Source organism: Mustela nigripes, chromosome 16 (genome assembly GCF_022355385.1).
Source record: "Mustela nigripes isolate SB6536 chromosome 16, MUSNIG.SB6536, whole genome shotgun sequence".
In the NCBI taxonomy this organism is placed as follows: Eukaryota; Metazoa; Chordata; class Mammalia; order Carnivora; family Mustelidae; genus Mustela; species Mustela nigripes.
Window position 1 is genome coordinate 24,611,082 of NC_081572.1, and position 19,960 is coordinate 24,631,041.

General features: G+C 37.4%; 1 protein-coding gene across 3 annotated transcripts in view; it reads right to left on the reverse strand.

Annotated features, from left to right (window-relative positions):
- SPOP (speckle type BTB/POZ protein) overlaps nucleotides 1-19,960 on the reverse strand; it is a 65,823-nt gene that overhangs the window by 20,379 nt on the left and 25,484 nt on the right. The window contains exons 2-3 of one of the 3 annotated variants that reach the window (XM_059378515.1): nucleotides 11,921-11,971; nucleotides 39-182 (exon numbers count right to left, since the gene is read on the reverse strand). In XM_059378515.1, the coding sequence (XP_059234498.1) occupies nucleotides 39-116 (78 nt within the window). In that variant the 5' untranslated portion in view covers nucleotides 117-182; nucleotides 11,921-11,971. Of the gene's footprint in view, nucleotides 1-38; nucleotides 183-11,920; nucleotides 11,972-19,960 lie in introns of those variants that run through there. The other 2 variants (XM_059378514.1, XM_059378516.1) reach the window with 2 other exon arrangements.

Here is a 19,960-nt window from a genome sequence, read left to right on the forward strand (position 1 = left end):
CAAGATACATGATTTACAGGGTGATAATATGAACTTACCTGTGTGTAGCACCAGCTCTCAGCTACAGGGCCACTCGACATTTCTGCCGGAGGTGGAGGACTTGGAACCCTTGACATCGCCAGTTTGAAGGTTAAACAAGATCTCCAAAGTCAGGGGACAAAGATTTCTGTTCTCTCTTCACCCTGGTTGACCCAAGAAGCATGAGGATTTTATTAGATTAATGGTATACTATCCTATTTCCGTTTGACCTTGCAGATTGGAAACTGTGTCTCCTGCCCTGGAATGCTCTACCATATCACTCAAATGGCTCTAGCGTTCAGTGTTAACCTTGAGAAGACCACCTAATCGGAAGCAGCCTCCTGCTCACAATTCTATCACCCTGTTTCCATCCTCTGCTCAATTCCTTTTTTTTTTCCCCCAAGATTTTATTTATTTATTTGACAGAGAGAGAAAGACAGTGAGAGAGGGAACACAAGCAGGGGGAGTGAGATAGGGAGAAGCAACCTTCCCTCTGAGCAGGAAGCCTGATGCAGGGCTCGATCCCAGGACCCTAAGGATCACAACCCAAGCCAAAGGCAGATGCTTAACAACTGAGACCTCCAGGAGCCCCCCAATTCCTAATATTATCTTACCAAATGAATCTTCTCAAAGGGCAGATAAAGCACATCCATGAAAAGGCTGCCAAAGAGGAGACAGCACAGTGAACACCACATACAACTCTGCCACTGGCTCCTTTCTCTGGGGGTACAAACAGTCCACTCCTAAAAGGAAATGACCTTGTTACCTCCCTAACTACTGTCTCATCTCCTACACTGCAGTGCAAACTTAAGAGAAGTCTTCTATTCTTCAACTCAGTGCTGGCTGCTCTCCTGAAGGGCAGCATTCCCCCCCTTCTTAGATGTGTTCCTTTCTCTGCAGCATTAGAGATCTCCTTGCTTACATACTCTATCACTACCCACTTTTCCAGATTCCTCTCCTTGCTCTGTTTTCTGATCATTCCTCTGTCTCTCTTATTGGAGTCTCTTTCTCCAGTGTTGCTTCCATGGTTTAATTTTCCATCATTTTCTCGATCTACATTCTCTCATTTTATCCACCCCCAGTGTCAGAGTTTTGCTTTTATACAAATGACTCCCAAATCTCTCTGTGACCTGTCTCATAAGCCTCAGGCCACCTTTAAATAACTGCTGTACATCTCAAGAGGGTGTCCCAGCAGTATATCAAATCCAAGTCCAACTTCTCCCCTCCAAGGCCTTTCTTTTTTTTTTTTTTAAAGATTTTATTTATTTACTTGAGAGAGAGACAGTGAGAGAGAGCATGAACGAGGAGAAGGTCAGAGAGAGAAGCAGACTCCCCATGGAGCTGGGAATCCGATGCGGGACTCGATCCTGGGACTACAGGATCATGACCTGAGGCGAAGGCAGTCATCCAACCAACTGAGCCACCCAGGCGTCCCCCCTCCAAGGCCTTTCTAAACACAAAGCCATTCAAAACATTGGTAAATCTGGTTATAATTTTTAAGTACCATAAATAAAGCCAAAAAATAATCTGGGAAAAAAAAAAGAGTTTGCAATGCATGACGAAGGGATAATTTATGAATTGATATGTAAGTTTTCTACAAAATTCATAAGAAAAAGGACAACTACCCTGTAAAAATACTGTTCACACAAAAGGAAATAAAATAGCTCTTAAAGTCTTATACCTCTCAGACCAGCAAGAAAAAAAATCAACCACACCATGTGTGGGGCCATGGGGACTCTCCTACACTGATGGCGAGACTGTAAACTAGGATGTGTATTTTGGGCAGGAACTTTCTGTACGCAGTGTGTCCACACACACCCCAAAACTTGGTAACTCTGCTTTTACTGTACATGCACTAGTGTAGGGGTTTCTCAAACATCAGTGTGCATCTGAATCACCTACTGGCCACCATCCCCCAAATTTCTGATTCAGAGATTTGAGCTAGGCCCACAGATTTGCACTTCTAACAAGTTCCCAAGTGATCTTGATGTTCAGGCCCTGGCACCACATTTTAAGAACCACTGCCCTAGAAAAACCCTGCACGTGGGCAAAAGACGACACTGAGAAGGCTGCTCAGTGTGGCACCCCTTGTAACAATGAAAAACTAGAAACAAACCAAAAATCCATTAGGAGGGAAACAGAAAACTAAATTGGGTTATTTCCATTATAATGGAAAACTATATTTCAGGATTTAAAATTAATGAACTAGATCAGCAGCACCATGGAGATGAGATCAAACACAATGCTAATGAAAAAAAAGGAAATTTTGTAATGTCATGTGCAGTACATTACTTACGCAAATTTAAGGTTTATATATTATTTACAGATATAATATATGCATTCAATAGAAGTAACAAAACACACTGACAAGCTATGCATCAGATCCACAATGGGAGAGCCGGGGAGAAGAATGAGGCCAGGATAAGGATATAAGACATCTCAAGTTGCTCTCTCCTGTTTCTTTTTCAAAGAAAATGAGGATGATCTGAAGCAAATATGGAAATACCTATATGTCTGTTAGTTTAGGATGATAGCCTCTTGAGTATATACCATTTTTCCTACTGTTCTGCTTTATTTAAAAAATATATATTGTATTGTAAGAATAGTGCAAGGACGTATTCCATTACATCAAACACTGGTTTATAATATCCAAGGGAGAAATTTCTTTCCTGAACACCTGGTTTGTTTTCAGCTGTGCATAGACAATATGGATAAAACAGATCATGTGGTCCTTTGCCTGGCTACTAGGAAGCCATGAGACATATATGTAAGCCATTTCTTGAAACTCTAGGATCACATGTTCATTCTACAATAGCTTTATTATTTTCTTTTTTCTACTTTTATTTATTCATTTATTTTAGAGAGAACGAGCAGTGGGAGGACCAGGAGAGGGATAAGCAGACTCCCTGCTAAGGGTGCAGCTGGATGCAGGGCTTGAACCCACAACCCTAGATCATGACCTGAGTCAAAATCAAGAGTTGGATGCTTGGGGCGCCTGGGTGACTCAGCGGGTTAAGCCTCTGCCTTTGGCTCAGGTCATGATCTCAGGGTCCTGGGATCGAGCCCCACATCGGGCTCTCTGCTGAGAGGGAAGCCTGTTTCCCCCTCTTTCTCTGCCGCCTGTTTTCCCCCTCTTTCTCTGCCTGCCTCTCTGCCTACTTGTGATCTCTGCCTGTCGAATAAATAAATAAAATCTTAAAAAAAAAAAAAGTTGGATGCTTAACCAACTGAGCCATCCAGGTGCTCAGTTATTCACTTTGCTATATATATATATATATATAGCAAAGTATTATTCACTCAACTGTTTACTCTTTTATATGTTACATACTTCTGGAAACTGCCTCAAATCCTTTGTAGAAAGAGGTATAAATGAACAACAACAAAAATCACTCAACTTACACATACTTGCTGGCCACTTAAGTAATAGGCATGAAAGGGGATTAACAGGATACAGCTGTATCCCTACAGCGTAATACCATTGGTATTACCGGAGTCCCCACTGGTTTTAAACACTATCCTACAGACATTTACAACTAAAGCATCCCATGTAATCACAGATGGGAGTTAACAGTTTTATATACATGACATGCTATTTCACTTAAGCTAGCAAACTAAGCAACAGAGTGGCATTTGGGGCTCCCTGGTTTGTGCAATTCATGATTCCATGATATACTCAAGAAACGAAACGCTACGCTTGATCACCTGTGATGAAGGTATGCTTCCATTTGATGGAAAACACATTCTCAAGAACTGTTTGTCTAGTAATGAGTAAATGCACCTTAGGCAGTTTTACAAATCCCACTTACCATTACTGCCAGTAGGAGCCAGAATGAAATTTCAAAATTCCCACTTAAAACTATCTTTTGGGCAGATTGACAATGAAGATGTGAATTTTACACATTAGTTAAGAGCATAAAATTTGGCTCCAGAGGTGTGTGGTACAGCTCTACACTGAGGGATCTTAAAATGCTAACTTAAGTTTATTTTGAAGTTTTAAAAAAATACTTCAAATTTATCTAACAATTAATTTAAGGATTCTCTAAGCCTAAAAAAAGACAAGTTTAAAAAAGTTTATTTTAATGGCTTAATTGTTGTTACTGAACCATGGTCCATTATTAAAACCAGAAAAAAAAATACTACTTTGGCCTAGATCAATTTTTTCTATCTTTTTTGCTTCTCATTTATTTTGTAGCCAAGTCTTTTTGGTTTTTCTTTTCTTTTTTAATAATATCACTTTTATTCCAATTTTAAAGAATTTCTAACCCAGCAGCTAGTAGCCCTGGAAGATGCGCCTTAGACTCTGAGGAGCTCTAACCACACAACCTGCTGAGAGGGAAATTGACTAGGATAGCACAAGTCTAATTAATTTCACTCATAGCTGGCACCATGGGCAAAGTGTTCATCAGCAAAGTAGCCTAGTGTTACATGAACTCTCTAGCTCTTCATGCCAACTGTTCAGGTGCCCAGCAGGAAAACAATTTCAGAAAAGGGGAGGTATATTTGAGGATCATGGTTTGAGACCCTTTCTAGGAAGCAACTAGAACCAAAATATAGTATCCCTGGCTTTTAAACAAGTTAGGACAAGACCAAGTTGCCTAGTGAGAAATTTCTTTTCCAAAGCTTAGCAAACTTCCCAGTATGCAGACAAAACTCCGAGGCTGAACATGTCTGTTATATATCAATTATTTATTTTCCTGTTTACTAAATCCTGACCCATGCAGCAACACCTCTTCTGAGCCACAACAAAAAAATATACTTCAAAATATCTGTCAACGGTAAAACTGGTCAAATTACAATGAAGGTAGTATCAAGTTGGCAACCAATAGCAGGTACTAGTTCATAAAGTTGCTAATTATTTTTGCCAAGAGACTCCAGTCAAACAATATAGTATGATTTCTAACTAGAACATTAAACTCTGGAGAGTAGACAAAAATAAAAAAGAAAATATTTTAATGCTATCATGATGCATATGCATGATACTTTCAATCAAGCCTATACAGTGTACTTCTTTTCTGCCTTCTTTTATACCTATCAACACTTCTGTTGCCTTCAGTAGACTTGAAGCTCTTTAAAAGGAACTTGTAACTCTTCTTTGTGTCCCCTTATCACCTAGCACAGCCTGCCTAAACAAGGCATTCAGCAAAAATACTTTGATGACTGAAACACTTACCCAGTTGCATTCTAGTTCATTAACTTTTCTGCTTGTTTCTCTCACATATCTCTAAAAGAGCCCTTGGAACAGTGCTGAGTATATTAGATTTGCAATGTAATGAGAATCATTAATTTGTTCTTTTGGATGAGTTACACAGAAAGCCAAAAACTCCTAGCCTGGCACTCTCAAGTACCAGCCTTGGTAAAACTAAGGTTCTCATCCAGTACCAACTGTATCTTCATTCTACAAGGGGAAAGAGAACGGATAAAATTTCTTTCATTTTGAAAACATGAATCAGTAATTTGAACTAAACTCTTATGTAATCAGGATTCTTTGAGGACAGAAGATGAATTCCCTTTACAATGGAGAGAAACGTCCCAATAGTTTAACCTACAATATATGCACAGCTAGGCTAGAACACTCTCTGAAAAGTGTTACAAAGACAGCTTCTACAGTTCTTTTTTATCTTTCTTTTATTCCCCATAAGCATTCCTCCATCTTCAATCTAATCCAGTCAACCAGCGAAGGGGAAAAAAAAAAGAATATCAGCAACAAACACGGGCATATCACATACATGGTATCTGTAAGTTAGCTATACAGGTCCATTGGTCTTAAAAGTACAGGAATTAAAAAATAATAATAATAATTACAGGAAGGAGATAATATGAGACTGAACCATGAAATTGTTTTGTCAGCCAAAACTAGTCAAACTGGCAATTTCATGTGGTTCAACATAGTGCACAAACATGCACAAGCTAGATGGCTGGGAACAGAGCTTCTTAAAAGAATGGTTTATTAGGGACTTTTTAAAAGCCTATTATTTTTTTTTCTTTTGGTTTAAAGCCTTGTACAGTTTCCAAGTAAAGACAAATCCCAATGTCATACTATCTTAAACCTGAGAGATGTTGCATTTACCCAAACAGAAGATGTCAAAACGACTGTTGACCAAAAATAAATAAATAAATAAAAATAAATAAATCACAAAACTATGGGAAGAGTTGTATATATTCATTTTTGAGAAAATAATGTGACCTCAAAGTAATGTTTGTATTTCTCCTCTTAGTGTCCTCAATAATATACAGCCTGTAATATAGGAACTTCTCATTACCCTAAGGATAGATTATTACAGGTCATACTGACTTCCTCTGTTGCAAGGTTTGAATGACTTTTGAAAATCTGTCATAGGTAAAGTTACTGCAATTCAATCTAGTCTAACAAAATACTAAATGTACCTTTTTTGTTTCTTTTTAAAAAACAGACACTTCTTTTAAAATGAAACTAAGGGCAATCAAGAGAGACCTTAATAAACAAAGGAAAGACTGGGGTTTCTCTTATATCCCTTATCAGATTCATGCTTTATAGAATTTACAACTTAAAGATGACTGCTTTTGTCTTTATTGAGATATAACTGACATACAACACTATTTGTTTCTGTTTTTTTAATTCTTTAACAAAAGGATTTCGTATTAAGGGAATCTAAAGATCAAGAAGAAAAAGTCAACAGCCTAATGGAAAAATGGGCAAAGAACAGCCCATGATTTGCAGAAATGTAAATACCAGTGGCTCTGAAATATACAAAAACATGTTCAACTCTCATTCATAATAAGATAAATGCAAATTAAACCACACACTGATTCACCCAGTGAATTGGCAAAGATCAAAATGTTTGATAACACTTGCTCAGAGTAAGGAGAACATTTCTGATTAGAGTATAAATTGTTAGATTCTGCATGAAGGGAAATGTATATCAGAATGAATAAGAAATGCACATACCCTTTGATCTAGCAATTTCACTTCTAGAAATTTACCTTACTGATATATTTAATATGACAAATATAAAAGGTTTTTTCACCGTGGTATTATTTGTAATCACAAAAGAATGGAAAAAACCTGAAAGTCCAACAAGGGTTTGAGTAAATGAATTATGATACAAATAGACAATATAATAAAAATCTGTTAAAAATTGGGAGATTCTATCTAAAGAGGAAAAAATATTATTTATTTTAACATATACATAATATTCTCTGTAAAGTTATATAAGACCCCAGGGACACTGGTTACTTCCAAGGAAGGAAACCAGGGTACTTGGGTAGAAAGGAACTTTGCACTGTATCTCCCTTTTGTACTATGTGAATATATAAATCTTTTCAAATAAAATTTTAAAAAAATTTTAAAGCCATTAGCAGGCTTTACAATTAATTTTTCTAACTGATGTGATGGCTTATAAACCAGAGCCTTATGGAAGACAAGATAGGAATTCTCCATTGGTTTCCACTGCTATTTGAGTAAAATCTACCTCTGTCATGACTGCCAAAACCTCAGTCTATGTCCCTGACCTCATCTAACACTTACCCTTCACAGTCCCTATGCTTTAGTCACTCAGGCCTTTAATTCTACTTAGAGAGCACACCAGGCTCTTTCCTGAGCCTGGAAAGCTCTTTCTGCCTTCAGATCTTTTCATAGCTGGCTCCTTGTCACTTAAGTGTTCTATCAAGTATAGTATCTTGAGAGAGGCCTTCCCTGACTCCCCACTTCCAGGCTGCCCCTCTCATTACATTATCCTATTTTATTTTCTTCATTATCACTACCTGAAATGATCTTGTTTCAAGTTTCTTACCTGTCTAATGTCTTCCCCCCTCCAGAAATTAAGCGCAATCAGAGAACAGCATCCCCCATACCTAACATGGTATTATAACAGGTACTCAGTAAATATTTGTTCAATGAAATTATTGTTGAATAACTAGACTACTGTCTTTGGGGTTCATATTTTTCCTTAATGAACTCCTGTTAGAAGGTTAAAGTTAGGGAGTTGCTGAGTGAATATCAGCTATAGGAATCCAGGCACACTTTTAAAACAATAGAACGTTTTCAAAAAGAAAAGTATCAGTTCATCTCACTCCAATTTTAAATAAATTCAGTATGTTCCAAAACGATACTCTTCTTCGATTAAAAAAAAATTCCAAGAAAACTTGGGAGGTAAGATAAGCCTATACAGCTAAATGGGGAGTTCTAAATGCATAAGACAACAGCGAAGAAAGCACATTTTCCAGAATAGGGCAATCCTGATCATAAAAAGTACCACTACAATAGCTGTCAGGAATTCAGGCTAGACCTTCTGAGTTCTTTCAAGTTGAAGCTTATATAATAAAATTCCAATGTATTGATAAAACTGAGGCAGATCCTTTGCATCTTTACTTAGATTTGACCTTAAATTTTCGTATCTGACATGGTTTGATTCCCTTAAAATTGACATGTAGAGAAAACATATTTAACATTAAATATATACACATGTAAACATGTCCATGTATACATACAGAGAGAGAGACATACCCCTGAAACATGCCTACACACATAACTAAGTTTTTTCTATACCAGGCTAATATGTAGAACATATTTCTGCCATAGCCAAATATTTATCTAGGTAAGAGTTGAATTATTCTTGCAACTATTGTTATTTAAGGAAAACTCAGAAACAGGTATACTAGTATGTATGCAGGTCAGTACCTTTAAGATTCCCCAGCTGACAACTATCTTAGACAAGCATAGACACTGAAATGATCGTCAGGATTAGATATACTTTCATTACATAAAAAGGCTACTTGACCTTCTTCTCCTCAATCTAAGTGTTATAAGATGGAGATTTACAGAAACAGCCTGGCTAGTAAGGCTCATTCAAAGCCAAGATGAAGATGAACAAGAAGGTACAGGAAAGAATCTCAAGTCATGGAAAGCAGTAGGATAACCAAAACAACACTGGCTCCCAAACCTTAGTGTGTGCCGGCTGTTTCCAGCCTTACTGCCCTTCTCCATGGGTTATAAATAACTGCAAAGTGTCCTTGTCCCCAAGGAGACCTTTGCAGCCAGCTCAAAGGTTAAAATATGGAATAATTCTCACTTTGGATGAAACTCTTCCAGTTACCAGAAAAATGAAAAAGCCAAAAAAAATTATCACCAATTTAAGTTAAAGGCTGGGGAATAATCTCCCTCTCCCTAAAAACTATCAATTCTATAAAAGTTGTTACACAGACATATTAGCATAGTTCACTACCCCAAAAATATATCCAGGGAGAATGCAAAGCATGCTCTCTCTGTTCCAAAAGCAAAAGTCTGTCCTGAAAATGGGCAGGTGCCACTCAAATAGTCCTGTAGGATAGCATCTTTTCAAGACTTTTTGAATTGTTTTGCTTTTTAATTTAGGTAAAAATGACTGAGTTAAATGCATCTATATATCCGCATCTTGTCTCCACCTGGATGAGGGAGATCCAGCACAACCTATCATGGCTACAACAAGCATAGGTTTCACAAACTCTGGGCTAATACAATCAGGTGATGTGTTGCTGTTGTTAATTACTGAAACCCTGCTAGAAAACAAAACAAAACAAAACAAAAAAACTCCTCCATCTGCTTAAAAAAAAAAAAAAAAAAGAGCTCATTAGATTAAGCTTCTCCACACATCACTTTCAAAACCCATCATCTGGGAGATGTCTGTAATGGAAAGACAGGAATCCAAATCAGTAAACAAATCTGATTATAAAGGGGGCTATTTCACTTCAAAGTGGATCTCGTTCCAAAGGAAAACACCTTTAGAAATGAAGTTAAATAGGCAGAACCAAATAATCAGCAACTTCTCTCTTTTCACAAATTATAATAATGTGTTGATTCCACTGATGACTTGGACAAAAATCTCTAGGGCCACAAAGAGCAAACTTAGGAAAGATGAAGATTTTAACACATCCCACGTGTTATCAAAGATTTCTCCTCTAGGTTGAGAAAATTCATTCTAAAACAAGAGCTAGAACAGAATTTAAAAAAAGAAGGAGGAGGAGGAGGAAGAGGGGAAAAAACCTTATGGCTAAGAAGATATGTTTATTATATAATTATATTCTCAAAGCTGTTTCAAGATTTGGGAGGTTACAGTTTTTCACCCTCTTCCCTCAACTACAAACTACGAAGAACCTTATAAAACTCGAATAGTAAACACATGAAAGGCTTGGCCCTAATACAATTTAAGTGTGTCCAATCTGCAAGGAATTCAAAAACAGAAGACTCATTTCATGAAACAAACAGGCAGAGGTTGCATAACCCCACAAGGTCCTCTGGCCTTTCTAGAAGCCAAATTCAACAATGCTGTTCTCCTCAGCCATCTATACTTTAATCGAACCATTTAAAAATATTTATTAACACAATTTGGCTACAGAAAGAGCTCAAGGAATATACAGCAAAGAAGATCATCTAAACTGGTCTTAGGGTAAACTCTGTGGACTAAGTTCATTAACTTCAAAGCTGAAAAGACCCATTTACTCCAGAAAATTTGGTATACTACAAAGGCAACCAATCCACTTCAGTATTAATTACTACTGTCTAGCATTACAGAATTTGGTATTCTCTGGAGATTCTGTTCTTAATAAGAGACTCTTAGACCTCCCTTCAACTACGAAAGAGAGATCGAAGTGTATTTCTGCTTTAATCTCCTTTAACTGTAGTCTTACCAGAAAAAATCTGATGACTGTTCACATGAGCCATGTCCATGCTCCTTACTTTGAAACCATCTGCAGAAAATAAATTCCCTCTTCTTCTAAAGTTATTAAAAATAAGCCAATTTTGATGTTAATGTTAAGGTTCTAACTAAGCTAAATGGAACAAAGGGCAGGCAGGAAGTTCTGTTTTTAAATGTTCACTCCAAAATTCATGACACAAGGAAAAAGTAAAACCACATAGGCAGACAAAACAGGGGAAAGTTAGACAGAATGTCTGTCTTTTTTTTTTTTTTTTTTAAAGATTTTATTTATTTATCAGAGAGAGAGAGAAGGGGAGAGAGCGAGCACAGGCAGACAGAATGGCAGGCAGAGGCAGAGGCAGAGGGAGAAGCAGGCTCCCCGCTGAGCAAGGAGCCCGATGTGGGACTCGATCCCAGGACGCTGGGATCATGACCTGAGCCGAAGGCAGCTGCTTAACCAACTGAGCCACCCAGGCGTCCCCAGAATGTCTGTCTTAACAGAAATTCCTGGCTCCCAACAATTTGTGTCAGATTTAAAAAGAAAACTAAAATGCAGTAATACCTATTTTACCCGATAAAACTCTACAAAAACATACATAAACATTTGAGGCATGAATCTCATAGGATACAGTAAAATTTTTAAGATGCTGGCTTGAATGGCAGAAACATTTTTTTTAAGTTACCCATAAAGAGATGAGCTCTACATTCATACACAAACGCAATCTGCTCAGAATCAAATGTCTTGAACAGAGTAAAATGAAGCCCATGACTTACTTTATTTTCTTTTATAAACTGTAATTCCTCATTTCTCTGACAATCTTTTTTCTAGGGAGAAAAATCACCTTACTCTAAGGTCTCTATATCATGCATTAGCAACCACTGATTGGAAATGTAAATCCCAACTTTTCTCCCTTCCACCATTAGTGTAAAGCCTTATATTATACGCTGCAGTCACCAGAGATCTGAACGAATAGCTATGGTTAACTCCAGGAACGAATATTTAGAATAAACTTCTTTTGAAGTCACATATGAAAAATATTTAACATCATTTGTAATGCCCATTATTAAAAAAAAAAAACCCAAACCTTACATGTTTACCTTCCATGACTTCCAACTTTACATACCATTTGCACTGAAATGAAACTCAAGATGTGCATTTTTTAAAATCATGGTAAATATTTCTGTGCATTTCATTCTGCTTTTTTCCTCATGATCTTAAACTATGTTTAAAATAAAACTATGTAAAAACTCACCAAGTCAAATCAGTAGGAAGACTCTAATTTGTCTGGTCTAACAGGAAACCTCTGTTGGAAATAGAGACGATGAATCAGACTTACCCAGATTCTGAATCTCATACAAGTCTTTACTCATTTTGGCTATTCCGAAAGGGAAAACCTTACAAAAGCAGGTAATACGTTTGCTAGGATTTCCTAGTCAAAATCACCATTCTTATATTTTATCACTAGTTCTGGATATTCTATTTTTTTACTCATATCTCAAAAAGATTATACTTAGATATGATAAAGTCCAAAAAATCCAAGCTAATTCCTTTAATCAACCGGCCTATGAATGCAGCAAAAAATGAAACTGATGGATTGCTTTGTATCAACACGTACAAGAGGGGGTCATCATCACATCTGCCAGTTACCTCACAGACTGTTGAAAGAATTATTTTGTTTTTATATAAAATGTCCTTTATAAAAAGTGCTCTGTGGGTCAGTTACACTAAAGCAAGATACACTTAAGCAAAGCAATGTATTCTATGATTTTTAACGAACAGCTACCACAGAGAGGTTCCTGGTGAAGACTGAGATGTCTTGGCTAAACATCACCACCACCCTAATTATCTACCATAACCTACAAAGTTACTCAAAACAGAAACAGGGATAAGAGTGGTTGCCAGGCTTCCGGAAGCCTAATATAAGCAGAAAATTCTAGCACTCTCTTTCCTTTTGTGGGAAAACAAAGTACTATATATACACTGGCTGATTCCATAAAAACAGAATCTCTTTTTGAAAATCTAAACACTAACTTTTACTTATACACCTACAAATAAGCTTCTCTTATTTTCATAAACCAGTCTAGTAACTATCAATAATGGAAGGAGCCCTCACCAAAAACTGTCCTCAACTACTGATGCTAAAACAGGCCAGTCTTGATCAGAAGATTTAAGAGTAGCAAGAATCAGGGTGAATTCATTTAACAAATATTTACTCAACACCAATTGTGCAAGACACAGTGTTGAAGAAGAAGAAGAAGACGACGGTGAAGACAGACACAGTTCCTGACCCTCTGGAGGGTAGACAGACAGATACCTCTTAAGACTCGGTAAGAATTCCTAGGTGGAAGATGCCAATCAACCTTAAGAAATACAAATGCCAAATGTTGGTGAATCTTAAAACAGAAACCAATACCTATAGTCCCTTTCTCTGTCTCTCTCTCTCTCTCTCTTTTTTTTTTCCCAAGTGTTAAGGCTGTGGTTTCTCAGTTTGCTACAGTGAACATTTTCAGGCCCAATGGACTGGCAACATGTAAAGAGTCTGACAATACTGATGAGGATTGAGTGGAACAGGGACACCTCTCACACTGCAAGTAAGAGGGCAAATTAATATGACTACTTTTGAAAAACAGTTTATTTTCTAATAAAACTAAAGATCCAGCAATTCCACTCACAAAAACAGGCCAGAGAAATTCCTACACATCCATCAGCACACATAAATAAGAATGTTCATAGCAGCATTGTTCTTAACAGCCAAAAACATCAAGTAGAATGGATACATAAATTATGGCACATTCATGTAGGAAGCTAGATGGCAGTGAAATTAAACCACTGTTCCTCATAACAACATGGTTGAAAGTTACAAACATACTGTTAGGTCCTAAAAGAAAACACGGAAGAACACATATTGTATTATTCTATTTATAGAAAATTCCCCAAAACAGACAAAACTAAATTATAATGGTTTGTAAGGAATTCTAGGTTGTAAAATCATACAGAAAATGATTATCATAAATGTCAGATTCTCTACAAGAGTATGGGTTATGATCTAGAAGAAATACGCAATGTAACAAGCTTCTGGGTGCTGTGAATGATTTATTTCTAGGTCTAATTGGTAGTTATATAGTGCTTCCTTTTTATAATTCATCTTTAAACTATAGTTATGTTTTATGTATTTTTCTGTTTATATTTCATAATAAAAACATTCAAGACATACATTGAAATAGAGTAGCTACATATGTATATACACATATATACATATATGTATCTATCCTCCTACATCTAAAGCATATACCCTTGTTTATTTTTTTGTTCCCAGGCAATTCATAAGGAGAAATCAGTAATAAAGCAGGGCCACCCAGGAATGAACACCTACAGACAGACTTTCCTATCATACCTTCTCTCTTTAAATTTAAATGAAATACTCAAGATCTGTATTTCAGGGAAATCTACAATATTGACACAAATGTTTAAATCTACGTATGGCTACTCACCAGAAGCCATTAGTTAAAACCCAAATTATTATAAAAAATAATCAAAAGCTTCTGAAAGCAAAGCCAAGATACAGTATTTTTTGGTACTGCCTTTTTTAGTTTAATCGCAGCCTCTGATAGAACCTCCAGTGACTTTACTTGGAGTAAAAGCCAAAATCCTTGTAATGGTTGAAAAAAGCCTGCACAATAGGACCTCATTACCTCTCCGGCCTTACCTCCAATTACGTTTTCCTGAGCTCGCTATGTTCCAGTCAAACTGCCCGTCTTTGCTGTTGTTTCTGATACAGAACAGACCCATTCCTGCCTCAGGGCTTTGTACTTGTCTTTTTCTCTACCTGGGTAACTCTTCCCCTAGATATTCTCCTGGCACACTCCCTCACCATTGTTGGGTCTTTCTGTAATAGTCACCATCTCTGTGAGGCCTTCCCTGACACCCTTAAAAATATCACCCTCCTTCCCCCGAAGCCACAATCCTATTCCTCTTTCATTATTTCATTTTTTTCTCTAGCACATAAAATCATCTACCCTACTGTGTCTGGAACGCCTGAAAGGCAGATGCCTGTCTGCTTGTCCCCAGACTGTGTTGGGCACAAGGGAAGCCAGAAATAAACATTTATTCAATAAATGGCTGAGTTAATCTCTTTTTCTTTCGGATTTCCATTCTTGAAAGATTAGACGTTATTCCATACATTTTAAAAAAAAAAAGTGGGGCACCTGGGTGGCTCAGTGGGTTAAAGCCTCTGCCTTTGGCCCAGGTCATGATCCCAGGTGCTGGGATCGAGCCCCGCATCGGGCTCCCTGCTCTCTCTGCTAGCCTCTCTGTCTACTTGTGATCTCTGTCTCTCAAATAAATAAATACAATCTTAAAAAAAAAATTTCCCCTCTATATCAAAGTTATTAACAAAGTTTGTTTTACGAAAAGTTTCAGGTTTATTAGCATTAGTAAGTCATGGATAAGGTAAGGCTATAAAGAGCTGATGCAAACTAAGCTGCATCTTCCCACTACCAAGTGTGCAGTCCCTATGCTAGTGATAACAATTCTGGGAAACTCCTGGGAGGCGGGAACTCTCTTCCAGCGCACTGGTGCAGCTGTGTACTGGTCTACCCATTATGGGAGCTTTCTGACAAGATGGAGCATGAAGACTGACTGCTTCCTTTACTTAGGCTTTTTAAGTTTTCCTTTTTTTTTTTTTAAAGGAAAATTTCAGACCAATATCCCTGATGAATATGGATGCCAAGATTCTCAACAAGATCCTAGCTAACAGGATCCAACAGTACATTAAAAAGATTATCCACCATGACCAGGTGGGATTTATCCATGGGATGCAAGAGTGGTTCAACATTCACAAATCAATCAATGTGACAGAACAAATCAATAAGAGAAGAGAGAAGAACTACATGGTTCTCTCAATTGATGCAGAAAAAGCTTTTGACAAGACACAGTATCCGTTCCTGATTAAAATGATTCAAAGTACAGGAATAGAGAGAACATTCCTCAACTTCATAAAATCTATGAAAAACCCACAGCGAATATCATCCTCAATGGGGAAAAGCTGACAGCCTTCCCTTTGAGGTCAGGAACACAACAAGGATGTCCATTCCCACCACTATTGATCAATATAGTACTAGAAGTCCTAGCAACAGCAACAAAAAGAAATAAAAGGTATCCAAGTTGGCAAAGAAGTCAAAAACTCTCTTTCTCTTTGCAGGTGACATGACACTTTATATGGAAAACCCAAATGACTCCACCCCCAAACTACTAGAACTCTTACAGCAATTCAGAAACGCAGCAGGATACAAAATCAGTGTACAGAAATCAGTTGCTTGTTTATACGCTAATAATGAAAATATAGAAAGGGAAATTAGAGAATGGATTCCATTTGCTATAGCAATGATGCTACAGCATCATTTTTTAAAGATCTGGAACAAACAATCCTAAAATTTGTATGGAACCAGAAGAGACCCTGAATTGCTAAGGAAATGTTGAAAAAGAAAAAAACTGGAAGCATCATGTTGCCTGATTTCAAGCTTTACTACAAAGATGTGATCACCAAGACAGCATGGTACTGGCACAGAAACAGACACATAGACCAGTGGAACAGAGTAGAGAGCCCAGATATGGACCCTCAACTCTTACAGTCAAATAATCTTCGACAAAGCAGGAAAAAATAAACAGTGGAAAAGACAGTCACTTCAGTAAATGGTGCTGGGAAAATTGGACAGCTATGTATAGAGAAATAAAACTTGACCATTCTCTTACACCACACACAAAGATAAACTCAAAATGGATAAAAGACCTCAATGTGAGGGAAGAATCTATCAAAATCCTAGAGGAGAACACAGGCAGTAATCTCTTTGACATCAGCCACAGCAACTTTTTTCACGACATGTCTCCAAATGCAAAGGAAACAAAAGCAAAAATGAACTTTTGGGACTTCATCAAGACCATTTTTTTCTTTTTTTAAGATTTTATTCGGCAGAGAAGCAGGCAGAGAGAGAGGCAGAGAGAGAGGGGGAAGCAGGCTCCCTGCTGAGCAGAGAGCCCCATGCAGGCCTTGATCCCAGCATCCTGAGATCATGACCTGAGCCTAAGGCAGAGGCTTAACCCACTAGGCCATCCAGGTGCCCCAGGACAATTGTTTTTTAAAATGAGGTTTTATTTTAATAGAAGAAAAAAAAGGTGTCTTTAAAAAGACTTCTGTAAACAAAAGATAATTTCAAGAAGAAAGTCCTTTATATTTTTACTCCCACAGAAGCAGAAGGCTTCTCTTATGTATCCCAATGAAATGTGACTACAGAGAAGAAGGTGACTACAGAGAAAAAAAAAATGATTTCTGAATTAGGTACCAAAAATTGTTATAGCAGTGTCCAGAGAGAAAGGGAAAACAAAACTCCTTACTTATTCTAAAGAAAGATTTAAAGTAGGAACATTTCTCTCCAACGTAAGTTGAGGGACTGATGTGATAAAGAGCAGGTAAAGAACTTCATTCAAACTTAGTGAGGACAGTGGCATACGGGCAATAATTCGCTTAACAAAGCTGCCTATCAAGTGACATGATGGTCCGAGCATACAGACAGAGCTTATACTTCTGATGGAACACTCTGCTCAAGTTAAAACCGCAGTAAACTTAGATCCAAAGGTTACTTTCCAGCCACAGTACTTGTGACCTGAACTATATCCTAAGAAGTGAAGAAATCTGCAAGAAAATACACAGGTATCTGATATTCCATAGTTACACTTATTACTAGGACTTCAACATTAAGGTCTTATCAACTGTTAAAAAAACACTTCACACATAAATTCTTATCAAATTCTTAAAGTCAGTTCACATATCCATGAGGTGAAAATATCACGAATATATATTTGTACAGGAGGTGGCGGCCCAAATTAGTTAAGAAAGGAAGTCCTTCTCAAACACTTGCAGCAAGCAGAGTGTATTATTAGAGAAGAGTAACAGTTTTCATGTGTAACACTTCAGCTTTCCAAGTGCTCAAAGCTCTGAATAGCATCCACGTTTAAAGAGGAAAAGACATGGAACATAAAAATTAAAAATATACTGAACCTTGCAATAATGAAGAAAATAGAGTGGATTAAAGAGTCCAGACAAAAAATTTACAAATGAAAACTACTGACCACTGAAACATATGGTCCCTGAACAAAATTTATCAGTAATCATTCTAATATAAGGTGAAGGTTTATATTTTTAATGCTTTAATTAGGTTAAGAATGCTCCAAGAAACTCATAACTATCAGCTATGTCTGAGTCATGCTGAATTTAGGAGGTAACACAAGAATTCCCTGAACTGGACTGAGGTCAGTGAATAGTCCTACACTTAGTGGGTGGGAAGCATCCTAGGAGTTAAAAAGTAGTAAGAAAAGAAGGGAGAAAAGGAAGAGGTGAGGAGTCACTGACATTTATGAAAAACAGCTACTGGATATGAGACAATAAAAATAAAGAACGCTGAAATGCAAAAGTCGCCAAATTCATCAGATTCCAAAAAGAATCCATAGGAAAAGAAAATTTTAGAACCTCTGACCCTAATAAAAGAAGTTGGCATTCCGAGTTATGAAAGGGTTTCCTCATCCCTCCCTCATCCCCCAAATGAAGATGTAAATACCAAAGTGATGGGCCAAGTGGCAGAATTCAGGTAAGATACTTAGGGGAAAAAAAGAAGCGGCAAGAACAACTGTCACAATAATGAGGAGGAAGAGGAGGACAGGGAAAGCGTTAGGGATCCACATGCAGAGTTGTTCACTGCAGTTCTGTCTTGTAACAGCAAATAAACGGAAACGATTTAAAGATCCATCAAAGGGTTTGGAAAAACTGAAATATTCACAGTGATATAAACATTAAACAGCTAAAAAGAGGGACCTAGATTTATATGCATCCAGATGGAAAGACCTTGAAAAACAATAAGCAAAAAAAACCCTCAAATGACTTGTTACAAAATGTACATATTCATACACATTCTCGCTCTCACAAAAACATGCTCACACACTGCACTGCAAGGATGCACACTAAATTCAGGGTAAAGGCTGTCTCGGGGGAGTGAGGGTGGGAAAAAGAACTGAGAAAGTAAATAAAGAGGGACTTCAGCTAGAGAGGTTTATCACAATCTCTCCACTTTTTGTTTGCCTTTTAAAAAAATGTTTCAAAAACAATGAATTCAGAAGGAAAAGTAAATTAGAAATGATTTTGTAAAATCAACATCAGAGACATATTTTAAACAGACAATAATACTGTCTGAATCAAACCAAATAAAGCCAATGAATTCAGACCCATATCTTCTTAATAATGAAAAAACTAGTTCTTGTTGGTAAAATGCTCTTCCCCGTTGCCTGGAATCACATAGCACTGGGCTTACTTAAGCAGAGGGAGGAAGAGGCTGACTTCGTATACCTCAGCAAGAAAATATATTTTATTTTATTATTTTTATTTATTTAATTTTGAGAGGCAGAGGAGCATTTTTTAAAAAGGGGGATTGGGGGAGAAAGGAGCAGAGAGACAGGGAGAAGGAAGAGAGAAAGTGCTAGGCATGGAGCCCCACAAGGGGCGCAGTCTCATGACCCTGAGATCATGACCTGAGCCAAAAATCAACAGTCAGACGCCTAACAGACTGAGCCACCCAGGCACCCCCAAGAAAGCACATTTTACATACAAATAATACTCACAGTAATCCAGGCTATCTTCAGAGACTGTAAATCCTTATAAAGGAACCAGGTTTACATAGAGGACCTTCTCTTTCCTCTCCACCATTCTATCTTCTAACCTCTGAAGACCTGTCCTCCATCCTACTGTAATTTTATTCATTGCCCTCATAGGACTAATCCCACCTTCTTTAATCCCTCAATTTTTAGTGCCTGAACTCAAAGACAGGTTTTTAAAAAGAGAAGCCGAGACTTTTTGAAATGATTTATGCTTTTTCTCCTCTTTCAAGTATGTTTTTTCTTCTCTCTTCCTTTGCTTTTTGTCATCTCCAACTTTTTTTTTTCCTCTTCCACTCTCTGACTGACCAACAACGGCTGCTTTCAACTGCTAGCAAGCCTCTGGCATATTTATACTTTTCACTTCTTAACCAAACAAAATCCCATGCCATAGCCCAGAGGTCAACTAAAGGAGAGAAAACTTAAAGTCAAAAATACTAACCATATTTTGCTGCCTTTCATTTTGGCATAAAGACCAGGAATACAGTTCCAACTACCAAATAAGACAGCAAAACCAAACTTCCTTTCTTACATTTTATCATCTTTATAGGATTGAAATGTATCTGGGGCTGTCTGTTTCACAAAACACTTCGGT